Source organism: Myxine glutinosa, chromosome 4, assembly GCF_964187855.1.
Source record: "Myxine glutinosa chromosome 4, kmMyxGlut1.1, whole genome shotgun sequence".
Lineage (NCBI taxonomy): Eukaryota > Metazoa > Chordata > Myxini > Myxiniformes > Myxinidae > Myxine > Myxine glutinosa.
Window position 1 is genome coordinate 155922206 of NC_136264.1, and position 17393 is coordinate 155939598.

The 17393-nt window shown below is 46.2% G+C and overlaps 1 protein-coding gene across 4 annotated transcripts in view; it reads right to left on the minus strand.

Annotated features, from left to right (window-relative positions):
• Nucleotides 1-17393, minus strand: part of LOC137425439 (ankyrin repeat domain-containing protein 17) — a 221706-nt gene that overhangs the window by 119773 nt on the left and 84540 nt on the right. For all 4 annotated transcript variants that reach the window (XM_068113878.2, XM_068113880.2, XM_068113877.2 and 1 more), the window contains exons 2-3: nucleotides 12245-12398; nucleotides 11621-11777 (exon numbers count right to left, since the gene is read on the minus strand). In XM_068113878.2, the coding sequence (XP_067969979.2) occupies nucleotides 11621-11777; nucleotides 12245-12398 (311 nt within the window). The remainder of the gene's footprint in view (nucleotides 1-11620; nucleotides 11778-12244; nucleotides 12399-17393) is intronic.

A 17393-nucleotide genomic window follows, 5' to 3' on the forward strand; every position in this document is an offset into this window, starting at 1 on the left:
AATGGGACTAGGGAATGGGGGATCGGGGAAAGTTGGGGAGTATTGGAGAAAATAGGGGAATATTTACAAGCGGATATGGAGGCCAAATTCCATATTCGCAACATTGCACCCTTCTCTACCCTCGGGGCGTCCCGACCCGATAAATTTTTACCTACTTTAGTGTGGCACGCAATGTAGTTCCCTCTACTATTAACTCTACCCTGAGTGCGACAGTTTTACAGATATTCACAAATGAGTAAATATGTCCCCCTGCGACGTTGCACCCTTCTCCTCACAGAAACACACCCACAGGATAACCAAATCCGGAAAGAATTCTCAAACTAAACATACAGCCGGTAGGGAGCATTATTTACAAGATTACGCTGATATCTACACTACGATCCAGGACCTGTTTTTGGAGGGACACATGCAGATGTTATGCATAGAGAGAGAGCGCGCTTGCCAGCATCGATACACCAACCCACGAGTGCTCTGTGGCCGACGGCCTTTAATAACGTGCAGAGCACCCTTCCCGAGCATCAAAAGCACCACCCCACCACCAATCGGTGCAGTCACCATTGTTCATTGGAATAAAAATAAATTCGACAACCCCTAACCCTGCAGGTGTCTCTTGCTCTTCTTGTGGTGCACTTGGTGTTAATTAACAGTGGTTCACCTTTATGGCATAGGTGCCACGTTGACCCATAGGTCCTTCCACGGGTGGTGCTTGGCCGCAAAAGAGCTGCGGTCCATTGTGGGTGGCCACAAACATTGCGGTCCATATGGTGTATCGATCCAGGCAGCCAACAGCGAAAGTGCAGGCCCACAACTGCGTAGCCAGCACCTCTCTCTCCTCTCTCTCTACCCCAAAGCCAGATCCTCGGAGGTGGGAGACAAAAGAAGAAACAAGTGAGTAAGGTGGTAAGGGCGCAAAAGTGCACGCAATGTAAGGTGATGCACACTGGGGGCACATGGGAACCAGGTGAGACAGGTACGTTCCTATCGTACGCCCCCCCCCCCCCCACCAGGTAACCTACATGGCCCCTCCCTTACCCCTTACTGTATCCACAAAACACAACACTACCCATAAACATCTACTTTACAAATCAACAAACATCCCTACTGTCTTCCCCGTTCCTCCCATAAACCAAATTCGTCTTCTCTCCCTCCTAACCAATCAAATTTGCCATTTTCAACTCTCATCAAAATTTGCCATCTCCAACTCAACATCATAATTTGCCATTACCAATTCATCATCAGTCCCTCCTAGGGAGGGAGAGATGGAATCACCCCAATGTCTCATCCACGTCGTGATGCGTCTCACAAATCCACAGCAATCTCATTTCCTGCACACAGAACAAAGAAAACACAGGTGTGGAGTCATCATCATCACCACAGGTAAGTGGCTGCGTATGGTGCGACAGGTTCATCAATCCTAACTATCTCCTAAATGACTTTAACAACTTTACACTACCCGGGGTCTCTCTCCGGCCAAACCATTGGCCCTCTTACACTATGGGTTCTAAAAACCAATTCCCATTGGCCCGATTGTGGTGCGCTTCAATTTGGGGTCTCACTCCCCCGATTCATCTCCCGGTGCCCTCGCACAATTTCTGGGCTGCGGCGTGTACCTCTCCCAGTGGGTCTACCCACCTGCACACCTCCACCACTGCAGTTGCCTCCGAGCTTACCTGCTCCTTGCCCTAACCTAACTACCTGGGGAAGGCCCTCTGGCACTCTCCCCACTCGGTGCCCTCTCTGGCACTGGGCTACCCGGGTCCATCCTCCGGATCCTCGGGCCCCATCCACAACTCTACCGGCTCCCAGAGCCCACCTGCGGCCTCACCTGGCCGACATCCTCACAGTGGTGGAGTGCCCAACCAACTACACACACTAACAGGCTACACGCCCAGCCATTTCCACAACACTAATGCACCCATCCACAACACCATTCTGCAACCGCACCACAAATGCCAATATCCAACCACAATTTACCTGTACCCTCTACCTAACACTTACACTACCCGCCCCGGGTACTCGTGAAAGGGGTCCACTCTTCCCCCATCCACACCTTCGCACCACGCACACCACTCCATACCACTTACTCCAACTCTCTCCACACACCTGTACTTGCACCCTGTGCTCTCACACCTGGTGCCACCTGCACCCTTCTCTCCCCAAGCGCATTCGCGCTGATCCACACACTCACTACTCATACACGGCTCCACACACCTGTCCAGTTGCACACCTGTGCAATCACACCTGTTCAATTCTCACACACACGGCATCATCTCAGCTAACTACTCCCTTCTGAAACTTGCGCTTCCCAGTCGTCCCTTTAACTATTGCGCTCCCTCGTCATTATAATCCACACTAATCTACCTGCGTCCCCACTACAGGTATCAGTCACTAACTAATCTTAACGTTACCTACTGTCATCTTCGCTAGATCCCTATCAATATCCTAACCCACCCGGGCTAGTTTTCACTGCCATACACCCCATAAACTATTGCTCCTTTGCCCCACGTCTGTGAGGGATGGTGGATTTGCCATCCCACCACATCGGGGGTCTCTCACTATCAATTTTGTACACCTAAATTCCAACCAATCAAAAATTTGCCAATCACTGCCCATCATCTGCCAATCACTACTGCCAATCCCTTGCCAATCATCAAATTTTGCTTTTCTCTAATTTTGGGTCCAAAACACTAACCTCATCACCCAGTCTACTCACTAATACCTCTCGGTGCGCCAATCCCTGTCCAAAGCCCGGCTTCGTAAAGCCAAGCAATGGATGCTGGTTGTTTTGTGCCAGCGGCTGGATGCGTCCGGCACTCGGTGCAGGGACGGGGGCTTACCCGGGCCGAGATCCCACGCATCACCTCGGCGTGGAGCCATCCAATGTCCCGATCTCGACCTGCCGGCACGTCTCACCAAAAAGTGGTCGCCATGACGACCCTTTCTATCGGGCTGCCAGCTCCGCCTAGTGGAGCCTGGACGCGGCCGTTCAAAGCGAGGCCCGGCACGCACCGAGGGCCTGCTTCGGCTAAAAGTCGCTCTAACCTCTAACCCGTGTAACGTCGATGCTTCACCTGGACGCTTACACCCTGCAGCCCGTTCCTTGCTCACACATCCAGCCGTTTCCATGCTCCTCGTACCGTTCCTTACACACCCAGGCACACTCATTCCACTCACAGCCTTGGTCACACACCTGACCACCGAACACTTTGGCACACATTCGTCGCTCGCACACCTCACCAATACACCTCTTCGCGCCCCCTCCTCAGTCACCTCCTCTGTGACAATCACAGGTGTGCTCTCATTCGCACACCCAACCACGTGCCTCACCACCAACTCCAGCGTGCATTCCCACTCACGCTCTACCATTCCAGGTGTGCATCCTTCTATTCCAGGTGTACATCCTCGCTCACCTGTCACAACTAACTCACGCTCCATGTCACTCTCACTACTTTCACCTCCATTCCTGACAGCGCACTCATCCTTACTCTTGACAGCGCACTCTTTCCCCATGCACCTGTCCGTCACACACCTTTCTCGCGCACACTCTCCCGTCACACCCTCTGTAACACTCACCACAGGTGGACACTCTTCCTTACTTCTGACAGCGCACTCTTTCCTCGTGCACCTGTCCGTCACACACCTTTCTCGCGCACACTCTCCCGTTACACCCTCTGGAACACTCACCACACCGCGCTTCCATGTGCTCCCTCGCACACTCGCTACGACCGACTCACTCTCGCCAGCACACTCACTCCTTGGCACGCACTTTTCCCTCACACACCCCAGAGTCGGACTTTCTTGCACACCTCCATTTTCGCACACCAGACCTGTCGCACACTTCACCAACGGCCTTTCACGAACACCCGGATCCAAACCAATCCCCAAGCTTTTTAAATCCCCTGGCGCATCATACGCACGACCATATTGGTCACCACTTACACCGGGTCCTCTTCCTCTTCGCTTCTCCTCCATCACCTGCGAATCCCTCATCCGGTTAATGAGCACATCACGATCCAAACACAGACTTTGGACCAATTCTTTTATCTCCTCTTTTATCTCCTTGTTATCTCCTCTCCGTCGCTTCTTAATTTCGCTCACCCCTTCTTCCACTTCTTCTAATTTGTGCCTCACCTCTTTTATTCCCCGGTACGTCTCCTCAAGCTCGTCCTCCAAGGCTACCTTGACCGTTTCCATGTGCGTCCTCACCTGCCGGTCCTTCGTCTCCATTACCTCTATCACCTCGTCCAACCTCGTTGTCAGTCCCTCACGTACCATCTGACATTCCCTCTTTGTCGCTATCAAGTCGTTTTTTATGTCGTTTTGTGTCGCTTTCAACCCTCCTAATACCGCAGTGTTCCTTTGAACCTGCTCCACTAACTCCGTCTGTCCCACCGTCAGCTGCTCCACCTCCTGCGTCAGGTCCTCTATGCCCCCTTGTAACTTTACAGTCCCCTTTCTCACCTCCTTTTCCATGTGCTCCTCACAGTGCCTCACCTCCTCGCGCACTCCTCCGACCTCCTCACTCACTCCTCTTCTGATCTCCTCTCCCATCACTTGCATCTCCTGCCCAGATGCCACCCTCATCTGCTCCATTTCCTCCCTGTGAGCATCCAGTTTGGTTTCTACCCCCATTCTGACCCCCTCTATCTGCTGCTCCATTTGTTTAACTTCCCTTTCCGCTTGGTCCCTCATGTCCCTCAATTTGCCTTCCATACTGTTTTCTAACCCCTCTAACCCATTTTTCACTCCCTCTATCTGATTCTCCTGGGCAGCCATTCTATTTTCTACCCCCTCTAACCCCTTTTGCATCCCTTCCATTTGATTCTCTTGAGCGGCCATTCTGTTTTCTACCCCCATTAACCCATTTCTCACCTCTTTTATCCCATTGTCTAACCCCTCAAAATTTTTGTCTACCTTCTCACCAGTACCCCTCGCTTCGTCCCTCATTACCCCCATTTGGTTTCCCAACCGCTCACTATCAGCCCTCATTCCCACCATTTGTTCCATAAGGGCCCTCATTTGCAGGAGGAAAAGGTTCGAATCCACCAGGGGCGCTGCCGCGGGCGTGGACGCCGTGGCCACCTCGTGCGTGACAACGCTATTTTGCGACCCTGCCGCCCTCACTGCTTCGCTCTCCTCCTGTCCCTCATGTCCCTCAATTTGGTCCTGGACCGACCCTGCTTCACTCTCCCCTACCGGACCCCAGCCGTCTTGATCCGCCATAGCGCGACTTGCAAAATTCGAGTTTCGTAAAACAAATCCAATTTTTTTTTTTTCGTTATAATTTCGTCGAGCGCAGTACGCGCTCCGAATCGATTTTCCCTCCCAAAATTTGGGCCTAACTAATTTAGTCCCGGGTCCGAATCCAACTCCTCGACACCAATTGTTACAGACACGACTTTGATGTTAAGGTGGGCCGAGCGGAATGGCCGTCGTGTCCGCACAAATTACCCGATTGTACTCGAACGTCGACGAAGCCGCGCTACGCTGGCTCAATAGGAAAGAGAAGACACCCGGCTGGGTTATAATGACACAATACGACACCAGGGGTTCAGTTCTCAAGACCTCCGGAGGAGGTTATATTAAGGCGGAAGGTTAGATTACAACTACAAGAGGTACATCATAGGAAGACAGGCACTTAGACACAACCTTATATTATTCCCGACAGACCACAGAGAAACAGGACAAAAACTGACTCACACGGGATTGATGGCAAGGAAAGCGGGTATTCGATGGCCAGCACAAGGTGCACCTTGTGCTCAGGGACAGGATGGCGCGGCCCAAAAGATGCAGGAGGTCTCTCAGCGCTCGAGGTGGCGTCTTGTCGTCTCAAGCTGGGGGCGCATCTGACGTCACGTCCGGCAAGCGGCTGCGTATATCCGGCGGGGAGTGACACGCCCTCGGCTCGTTAGCTCCGCCCAGATGGAATCGGTCCGCCCTTCTTATTGGGTGCGGGGGGGGTTTACCAGGCTCCGCCCTTGACGAGGAGCTGACAGCCAGCCCCTTCGGGTAACGCCGTGGAGCGTATGGTCATGGCGGGTAACCGAGCCGGTGTGAGGACGCATCCTCCCCCGCTCCGCCGCCATCTCCTCTGTTGTTGTTGTAATTGTTGGGGAGGAAGATGGAAGGAGGTATGGGAAAGGTCCTAAACTCACTACTGATGCCATATAATCACATTCTGGTGCAACGAAGAGTCATAATTAATGGAGACGAGGCCTTAACTGACATAGAATAAGAATAACTAGGAAGATGTCCCGAAAGTTGTCTACGTGTGGTGCGGTGGACCTGGGCACGACATTTAATGGGGGAATAAGGGGAAGGTCGGCTCTACTGATTGTTATTTACATGCAATGGGACTAGGGAATGGGGGATCGGGAAAGTTGGGGAGTATTGGAGAAAATAGGGGAATATTTACAAGCGGATATGGAGGCAAATTCCATATTCGCAACAATATATATATATATAATTATATATATATATATATATATATATATATATATATATATATATATATATATATATATATATATATATATATATATATATATATATATATATATATATATATATATATATATATATATATATATATATATATATATATATATATATATATATATATATATATATATATATATATATATATATATATATATATATATATATATATATATACAGTGAAACCTTGACTTACGAGTTTAATTCGTTCTGTGACCGAGCTCGTAACTCAATTTGCTCGTTTCTCAAACTAAATTTCCCCATTAAAATGCATTGAAATGCTATTAATCCGTTCCAGCCCCCAAAAAATCACACCAATTTTTTTTGTTACGTGTTTTTAAATAATAAAAATGTACTTTATAAATAACAAATAATGTATAAACAAGCACGACCTCGTATATACTGTACATAATAAGCGGCGTTACGCGCGCTGCTTGTAAACAAGGAGGAAGCGGACAACGCGGTAATTTGTAAGAGTCTTTATTCAAGAGCTCACTAACACTGGCGCTGGCGCGCTCCGGGCTGCGCGCCCGGTGTATATCCTGAGGCCACGCCTACCCCTCGGCGTGGCCACCGCCCACTTGGTGCGCGGAATGATGTCACCACGCCAGTGAGCTTCCGTGTCCGCCACAATGCAAAGAAATAAACTGGTTTTATTAAGTGTATTTACCTTGAAGATCAGACGAAGATGCTGGCGGAGGTGGAGGAGATGACTTTTGCCTTTTTCGCCACACTTTCCTCGCTTTCACTTGCAGGGCGTTTCAATAAAAACCTGTCCAACGAGGTTTGTTTCTTCCTCCCTTTCAAAATGTTTCGATCGTACTGCTACGATCGTACTGCCTCGCCAAGTCGACAACACGCACACCTCGCTCATGTTTTTCGACGATTGCGTGTTTTATATCCAAGCACATCATCCTCTTCTTATTCTCAGTACTGCCCTTGGCACTCAATTTCTTAGGACCCATGGTTAAAACTAAGAAATTTTCCAAAATAACCAACATGCGAAAACAAAGCAGCAGCGATATACGGCAGAGATGCTTGCACGGCAAGATAACCACGTGACCGGAACGCTCGTTGGGCCACCTAGTGGCGGGTGGCGTAAGCTCGTAACTCAGATCTCGGCTCGTATCTCAAAGCAAAAAACCGCCCGAGCGACGGCTCGTATCTCGGAAAACTCATAAGTTGGTGCACTCGTAAGTCAAGGTTTCACTGTGTAGATAGATATATATATATATATATATATATATATATATATATATATATATATACCACAAACTATTCAATCAATTCCATCCAATGTATAATTTCCTTTTCGTCCATACTTCATAGCCAAGCCTCAGCAGTCTTAACAGTGAGTAACTATTGTGCGGACTTGGGGTTGGGAGGAAGGTTGAGGATTGAATGAGAAAGGAGAGTTGCGGACCTGGGATTGGGAGGGGGGGGGGAGGGGGGGGGGGGAGTCTTATTATCATTGTGAAGACCCTTGCCAATTATTTCCCTTAACGGCTCCATAAAACAACCAAATGAAGTGGCCACCACAGCCAGAATTCCCCCAAGACCAGGTATATTCAATAAACCAATCACGATGGCAGGAATATAGAAGAACCAATAATAACAATTCTTTAACCCACAACTGATGATACACACCCGCGATACCAATGACAAAGCGGGACGTCTTAATTATCTACATTTAACTGGGCCACATTCGCACCTTGCAAGACAGAGTTGGGGACAAAAAGGACAGAGAATTGTTCCTTAATCCGGCAAAGTCTGGCAGACAGTTTGTCTTTCTTGAACCCTAAATGAACCGCCGGTGAGGAAAGCAGGGGGAGCATGACTCCGGCCGGGTGTGCGTGGCTTCCGCTCCAGGAGCTTCAAGGTGACGCAGTCTTTGGCTGCGCATTACCCATATTCTACGCCGCCCCGATCTTTCTCTGGTCGGTCTTTTACAAGGTCTCCAACACACATCATTGGCGACGCTTAATGCCCCAACCCTCTCATTCACTCGTGGCTGCCGTTCAGCCTGGTGGGTGGAGTGACCTCTCCATGACTTCTCACCCGAAGCTATGAACCACCACAGGCCTGTTACCACGACTAGGTTCGTTTTGTCACCTCAGCTTGCAGTTAGTGCCTATCCGGGTGCAAAAATTAGATTCATAAATTACATATAACAGAGGTATAAACATTAAGAATATGGGCAATACCCCTGGGCACTCAACTGGTGGAATAAAGCAGTATACTACACCGACTAAAGGTATTTTAAACAGTACCACGGTACTTTAAATCAATTTCAATGGTTGTTTGGAGACAGGGAAGCATGTGGAATCATACTAACGTAATTACAAGACTTGAAACAAACAAACCAAAAAAAGACCTATTTTGGGGGATTGTGGTCAAGTTACATCAAAATCGTGTGTGTAGTTTCGGAGAAAAAAAGCAAATATCTATTTTGGGGGGGTCAAACCTGGACCCACGTTAAACCCTCATAGACCCCCCTAGATTCCGATTTTTATCATGCCGTGAACAAACGAGTTGCAACACACCAAATATAATTTGTGCCAAGTTTGGTCACATTCCCATCAGCAGTTTTGGAGAAGTAGATGCAAGTGTTTATGGACTGACAACTAACGGGCGGACGACACGCCGCCATCGCTTAAGCTCCTTGGAACTAAGTTCCAGGTGAACTGAAAAGGAGGTCAAACTGGTTAATAATTCCAGACACACACAGTGGGATAAGGTTGACGGTGTCGAACTATTATGCAAGCGATGCATATCTAATTACCTCTGCCACCAAAGGTGGATGGGGTTTATATTTTCACACCCGTTTGCTGTGTATTTATCTCTGAGCAGGATAATTATCTCAAAAAGTTATGGACCGATTCTGACAAAACTTGGTGGATGTGTTGGGTGTATGACAAGGACAAATTGATTAGATTTTGGTGATGCTCTGAATCTATAATTTTCGTCATTCTTCACCATTTTATAGATTGGACCAAAAACTACATACAGTCTAATATGATATCTCAAAATGTTATGGATGGATTCAGACGAAACTTGAGACGAGTTGGGGAGGTGACCAAAACAAGCTGATTAGATTTTGGTTAAGGTACGGATGCAGATCCGGTCTATCAGTGAGCTATAAAACGTAAACCGTTCAGATTGGCGGAGGTATGCGCTCCACAGAGTGCCGCTCTAGTTTAACATTTAATTACTTTTACGCTTATTCTGAGACATTCACTTCATGGAAATAACTACTCTATATTAAGCATTTAACCTACTCTGAGTCATTTCCACAAAATATTATCTTTTAATCCATTTACTTCACTGAGAAACCGAAGCAGTCTTAATAGTGAATGACTTATGCAAACATGGGGTTGGGTGGGTGGTTAAGGACATGAGGGAGAAAGGGAGAGGTGAGAACAGATCATTGGGGTGAGTTGGGGGGGGGGGGGGGATGGGGGCAGAGAAGGGACACAAGTTTGAAGACTTGAAGATTTGGGGCTGGGAGTCGGTAGGGAGGTTGAAGAAAGTGGTTGAGGACTTGAAGTCACATATTACATTACGCGGAATTTCCGGAGGTCCCTCCGATTATGCTGTCTAAGGACATTCCAACCACACTCTATTAAGAGCTAATTCCCTTACAACAGCCTGGTGAAACCAAGCTATCTGCTAGTAAATTATAAAGATTATTATTTGCCATGCTGTTGCACACTTCCTTTGATAGCCTCTGGTATTTTGCTCTTTTTTTTCCAACTGGTTTAGAAATCAACATCCATGGCTTAATGGAGAACAAAGTAGCTTCAGGATATTGCAAAAGTGCAATGATTTTAGCAAGTACAAGTATGTACAAGGATACACAAGAAACTTGGATACAGAGGAGAGGGCATTTTCCCATCAAGCCTGTGTTCTTCGACATTTTCCCTGTGTTCTTCGAAGATGAATTGAATCGATCAGGTTATCTACTTAATTTTACTGGTGGCAGTGGAGCAGGCACGAGGATATGACCAGGGTTTTTTGGAGGATTGGGGGGAGGGAGGGGTGGGATGTTATGAGGGTTTGTAGGGTGAGGAAGGAACAAACAAGAGCTCAGCACATTCACTTTTCAATGAGACCCACTCACAAGCATCACAAGCATCACATTCAGGACATGTATTCAATCACCCATCCCATACAACTAAGCTACCTATTAGTCCCATCAATGCCCATTCACCCCACTAACCCTAATACGTTCAGTACTAATTTCCATTTTAAACCATATACTGTTTCTGCTGCCACTAATTTTCCAGACTTTCCATGCATTCTTTATCTACTCGACGAGAGAAAGACCTCTTGCTTTACCACCGTCATAACTCGCCTCTTCTTTACTCTCAGCATGTGGCTCCTTGTCCTGTCAATGTTCATTCTGCTGAAACGTTCCTCTGCACTTATTTTATCTATACTCTTCATTACCATATGCATAAACATCTCCATCCGATCCCCATCCTAATTGGATATTTTCTTATGGATAAAGCCTATCGCCTTCAGCTGCTCCTTGTAGCTTTAGCTAGCACCAGAAATGATCTAGTCGGTCCACACCAAACCCCCTCGATGGCAGCTATGTTGTTCCTCAGATGTGGTGTCAAAACTGTACACAATATTTGGAATGCGGTTCACTAAATTCACCACACCCTCACCCCTCTCACAATATCTCCAACACCCTCATATCCTTCTCCCGTGTCACAGCCTCAGAGACTGCCCCTTGCATTATAGTCCTTTTCCTTACCCATCCTCAGCACATTACATTACCAAGTATGAAAAACTGCATCTGCCAATTGTCAGAAGTATCAAGACTTTCCTGAATCGAGATGAATCTAGACCAGTGATTACTTTTTTTTTTTCCAGTTCTTTAATGTGATGAAAACACACTTTTAACGTTTAGCTGCACGAGCACAAAAGTAGCTGGGAGATGTAATATTTATTGCCTGTGGAAGCAATCCCATACAATTGAATCAAACTATGGCTGGTACAAAAGACTAGTACCAACTGCAAAGGTTTCTCAAAACAATGTTTTCACACTTTTTGGTTGAAAAGAGTAATGGTGCCAAACTGCCAGAATAAACTCAACTATGTGTGTCACACTCACTTGTCTGGTTGTCCAGCAGTGTTGGCACTGTCAGCCCTCATGCGTGTGAGTGCTGCCGCTGCCTCATCCAATGCGCAGCTCACCGAGGATGTGAGTCGACGGAGAACCTCCGGGTCAGACAATGCTTTTCCATCAGCGGTGGAGAGTTTACCAATGCCTACCAATGGCCGTAGGTGATTGGTACATGTAAGAAAAAGCATGAAAAAGAAAATCGAAAATCTAAAGGGAGCATGCACAAAACTGGAACCATCAATGTGGACAAGGACAGACATATCACAATAATCTCCTGAAAAATAAACAGTAAACAGCATAACCAGACACACCGATGAGACTTTCACCCGCATTAGCCCAATAGTAGATAACATGTTTGGGCCCATCTACAAAGGATTGAGGAAATCGTACAACACAACACTTGGGATGAAACACAAATTGTATATGACATGGCTCCTTACTCTCGCCTTCAAATTAGAAAAGCAAATGTCAAGTTAAATAATTGCTACAATTACTGCCATTTTGTGCGAGTGTCATCTGTTAATACTGGGTGTGAAACTAAATGGAGTCGTATCATAATCTCATATTGCACTGTTGTGCTGTGATGGTAACGTGGGTAATGTTAACACGTACCTGCAGCCTCCAACAGTGCTTCAAGGCGCGCCTGGGTTTCTGGATCAACACTGCGTAGGTCAGTACCATCAGCTGCGCTAGAAAGTATCAGCTTAGATGCTGTATCCAAGATCGGAGCTTCCAACTCTTCATGATCCAAGATGAAGGATTCGACCTAAAAAAAATAAGAAAAACAGGAGAGTGAAGTTGGGACAAATGAAACAGGAGATACAGATCTAAGGAAGTGTCAGTGATACCAAAACATGTAATATAGGACTCAAGATGAACGTCTTCATCACCCTTTCCCCTCCACAGAAAAATGCACAGGTGAGAGTTCGACTAACGGGATCAATATCATCGCTTGCGAATGAAAATGAAACACTTCTTTGTGTACAAACTGAATTAATCACAGAAACAAGTGGTAAAACATATCAAATTTTGTATTCAGATCAATCTCGACATCATTTTGGCAAGAGGTTAACTGAGCTAATCTGAATCAAGGTCTTTTCAATCAAAGTCACCTTAGTTTCAACACAGAATTATTCAAATAAAACCCAAGAAGGCCTCCCAGAGGTGCAACTAACCGACCAAATGAAATGTATCAGCCATTAACTTATGAGACATCGATGTTTAAATAAATAAACTACGGGTTTGTTTGTTTTAAACAGTGTAGAAAGCATGCACACAGAAAATACTGCATTGTGGTAAGGGAGAATGCAAACTAATCTGACCAACTTGGGATGACCAAGGGTGCCCATTCATTGTCTGCAACTTTTGTGGTTGAGGTGTTGCGAGTCCATACAAAAACTGTGGGTGTGGCTGCAGCCAGTAAAGCAATTGAAGCAAAGACACGCTAGGCTAAATCCTCCGACCAAATTGCTACAAAGTTAATCCATATCATCATCGAGGAAAAAAAAATTAAATAGTGGCCACCAAAGAAAGGCAACTGGAAATTGCATACTCGCCTTTGAGAAAAGATGAAAAGAAAATGTAAAAATAGCTTAATTTTGCCAATTCATAAAGGAACCATCTTCATAAAATGGCCAATTTCTTTACCTGCTCCCTGATCACACCCCCACGCAGTATGTAAAATGTATACATCTGTTTTCCTGTTCCATTACACTCATTTCCCCTCCAAACTCTATTTTCCTCTTTTTTCCTCTTCTTTCCTTTCTTGACTCTCCTCATTTCCAACACACAGATGTATTTTGTTAACAGTATCTACAGCTCGTAGCGGGGAAAACACACACGCACGCGCGTACCTGTTAGATGAGACAAACACAGTCACTGAGCTTTGGGGAAGTGCCGCTTCCCAGGGTACTCTGCGAACCAGCGACATCACAACAATGGCGACGCCTTTCTCACTACACTCAGGGCGGCATTTCTTAAGGAATGCCCTCCTCCCCATGGACATGGCCCGTGCTCTTATCCTTATAAATGCTGAACATCAAGCAAGGAAACAGTACGTACCATTTTAAAAGTCTTTGGTACGACTCGGCCGAGGCACGAACGGCTGATCTCCCAGACTTGGAGTGGGCGTTCTAACCATTACAGCACCAAGTCAGGTAATCACCTTCAAGTAATTTTGTCCTCTCTCTCCGGAGTGAACTCCATTCAATTTGCAATGTGCGCTGCGTGGGTTCATCAAAAATGTAGTGGTCTGAGAGGGTCATTACCCAGTGTGGCAGCTACATTCAAGTGTAAGGTGTGCACAGAGGGAGCTGCAGATGGAGGAAATGTTGAGTTGGATCTTGGAGATGGCGTGAAGCTGGAAGGTGTGAAAACATTTTGCTACCTCGGAGACATGCTGAATGGAGAAAGAAAATGGATCAGACTTGGCAACGGTTGCTGGAGTGAGATGTGCATGGAAGAAGTTTCGGGAACCGAGTGGCGTGCTGACGAGGAGGGGAGTGTCGTTGAAGCTGAAGGGAAATAAGTATGCTGCATGTGTGAGAAGTGTTATGATTTATGGGAGCGAGACATGGGTAATGAACGTAGAGCAGCAACGAAGGCTGGAAAGGGTGGAAATGCGAATGGTTCGGTGGATGTGCAGAGTATCGTTGAGAGAGAGGAAGACAAATGATGAATTGCGAAAGATGATGGGGTATAGAGCCTGTGATGGATGGTGTAAAGAGAAACAGGTTGAGATGGTTTGGTCATGTGTTGAGGAAGGATGAAAGTGACTGGTTGAAAAGAGTGATGGAAATGAATGTAGAAGGAAGTAGAGGATGGGGAAGACCGAGAAAGACTTGGCTAAAGGTGGTGGAAGAAGAAATGCGGGCAAGGGGGTTAACAAGGGGAGATGCAGAAAATATGGCAAAATGGAGAAGATCGTCATGGGGCCCGCAAGGCTAACCCCCGCTCTAGCAGGGAAAATGGCCTTAAAATGCCCGTCTCCCAACCCTCACCCTGCTCCCCTTGGGCACGATATGCATACAACCCGGTACCAACTCCAAACCTCCAAAAACCTATGCATGCAGATTGCTTTACTGCACGAATCACTTCCTGTATTTCGGGTAATACTGTTAGTTATCTCATTCTTCTCTCCAGTTAATTGTCTTCATCTGCATCATAGGTCATCTTTCATTGTCACAATGAGAAAAAACTATTTTAAAATAAAAACAATGAGGTCTGCACTTAAACCCAAGATGACGTTTTCTATTCAATTACTCAGTTACAAGACAACAATAGTCAAGAACAGTACCAAAGGCTACACAAAATATCTTGAATAAATGTCCCTTTTCTACAGCTTGGTGCAGAGAAATCCAGTTGGCGTGGTACATGGTCACCGTGTTGCTAATCAGTTCATTGGCTCATTGTCTGTCACTCTTGACTGGAATCTCCTAAATCAACCGACATTGTATTTGTCCTGTCATTAATACCTTGCTCCTAAAAAAACATCAGAATCATCATCATCATCATCATCATCATCATCATCATCATCATCATCATCATAATTGCAATCACAATGAAAAAACTAGAAAGAACAATCAGAGATTGCAGACCCTCGCCAGGACGTGTTTTCAGTGGTTTTCAAGGCTTTTGTGTCAAAAAAGAAATATGGCAGCCGAACCACATGACCGATGACGTCATCATTATTTTTTTTTCTCCACCAATTTATCTGGACGATGCTCAATAAATTTCATCTTGATCGGATGAAGTTTTGTGCTTGTCGAATTATGACGTCATAATGGAGACACCCATCATTAACATATTTTATTCCCCATGCAGAGTTCTTTACAATGAGCCATGTCTCAAATTTTTCTATGCAGCGCTTTGGAGATATAGAGGTGCAAAGTTTTTCGGTTTTCCAAAAATAGCGCCCACCCTACGTGACCGATGATGTCATAATTCTCATTAAAAAATATTATACAGGTGGAGTCACTCCTATGGTGAAAATTTCCTGTCAATCGGACCAACGGTTGCCGAGAAAATCATTTATTCTGTGCGGACAAACAAACAAACAGACAGACAGACAAACTCAAGCAATACCCAAATGCAATACTCAAATAAGGGGAATGAAAAAATTATCACAAATCACAATGTTCACAGTGTTAATGGTGGGATATCCCACAAAGCAATGTTTACTGCGCACGCACATGCGCACAGGTGGACTCCGCGGATTCGCGGTAAATAAATTGCGACCAGCTTCTCTATTCACGGCCCGATATTCCGTAAATTTGGGGTTTTTCATGGGTGCACAATTTATTTATTTTTCACAAGCCTGGAGAGGCTTGCGACTGGAGAGAGGAATTTCACAATTTGAAAAATCAAGCTTTGCCAGGAAAGGAGCCAGGAACGTCCTTTGAGCTCTCTACCTCATCAAAGTTGAGTATTTTCCCAATCATGTCCCTGTCAAATTTCCACTGGTTATTTTACTGTGTATGTGTTACTGTGTTTTAGTTTTGGTTTGTAATTCGTGCAAACTTGTGTACAATTGGTCGTTTTTTGATCGCACCGCATGCTGCGTGGCCTGTCCCTCGAGGCTCCCCACCGCCGCCCCCCCCCCCCCCCCACCCACCCACCCACCCCCTCCGTCGGTAGTTTGTAAACTTAAGTTCTTTCTTTCGCTGCATTACTTTTTTCTTTGATTTTCTTTCCCCCCCCTGCCTCCTCCAAACATCTTACCCCTTTGCCTAAAGCTTTAAATACAAAAAATATATATAAAAACCCCAATAATATCCTTCTCTCCTCGCGGTCCACACGACCACATGTGTGCATGTTGTCTCGCCCCGCCCCCTTTATCTCCTCTCCAGCCGTTAATCATCTTTCCAATTCTAGTTTCCACCATACTCATTCAACACTTTCTCCTTCTTTCTCAGATCCACACCTTCACTTCAGGGAATTTTTCCAGATTGTTTTTCACTGTTTTGTTAAAATATTTTTTAACTTTCCCCAGCAGAGTTTTATTCAGTGGTACATTACAACACGCTGTTCTTCTTCCGACTTGAAAGCCTTTCTTCCATTTCCTCATCAAATCATTCCATATCAATTTTTTTTTTATCTCTTACAGTTCTCTCTTTTCTGCATTCTCTAAACTCAACTTTATTCCACCCCTCCTCTATCGTTTTCAAATGGACCTCTCACTTGAAAATCACAATAAACCCAGTTTGCAATAAATGTTTGTTTGTCATTAATCATCCAACACTTTCCAAAATACCCTCACTCCTCCCCTCCAAAACTTCCCCCTCACCCCTCCCTCCTAAACGTCCCCCTCATCCCTCCCCCCTAAACTTCCCCCTCACCCCTCCCCTCCTAAACTCGCCCTTCACCCCTCCCCTCCTAAACTCCCCCCTCAACCTTCCCCACCCAATATCCCCCCTCACCTAACTGTGCCTCATCCCATCACCATCAAACCTTTTGCCCTCCTCATCCTTCCCTTTCTCCTAGCTCTTCTGCCATCTCTGGCACACAATCAACAACTCTCCCAACCTCCCCCTCTCACCCTTCATCTTAACCTACCCCTCCCCTCCCCTGTCCTGCACCCGATGCTCCCCCTCCCTCTTCCTCTTCCTTGACGGTATGGACCTCAAACACCCTGAACCTTCGCTCAAACCTGATTGATCTCTCCATAAAGGTTGATTCTGACAAACCAGACAATCTGCTTAACAGAAACTTTCCTCCTTCAAGATTTCTCTGATTCCTTAATATCTCTTCCTGGTTACTCCCT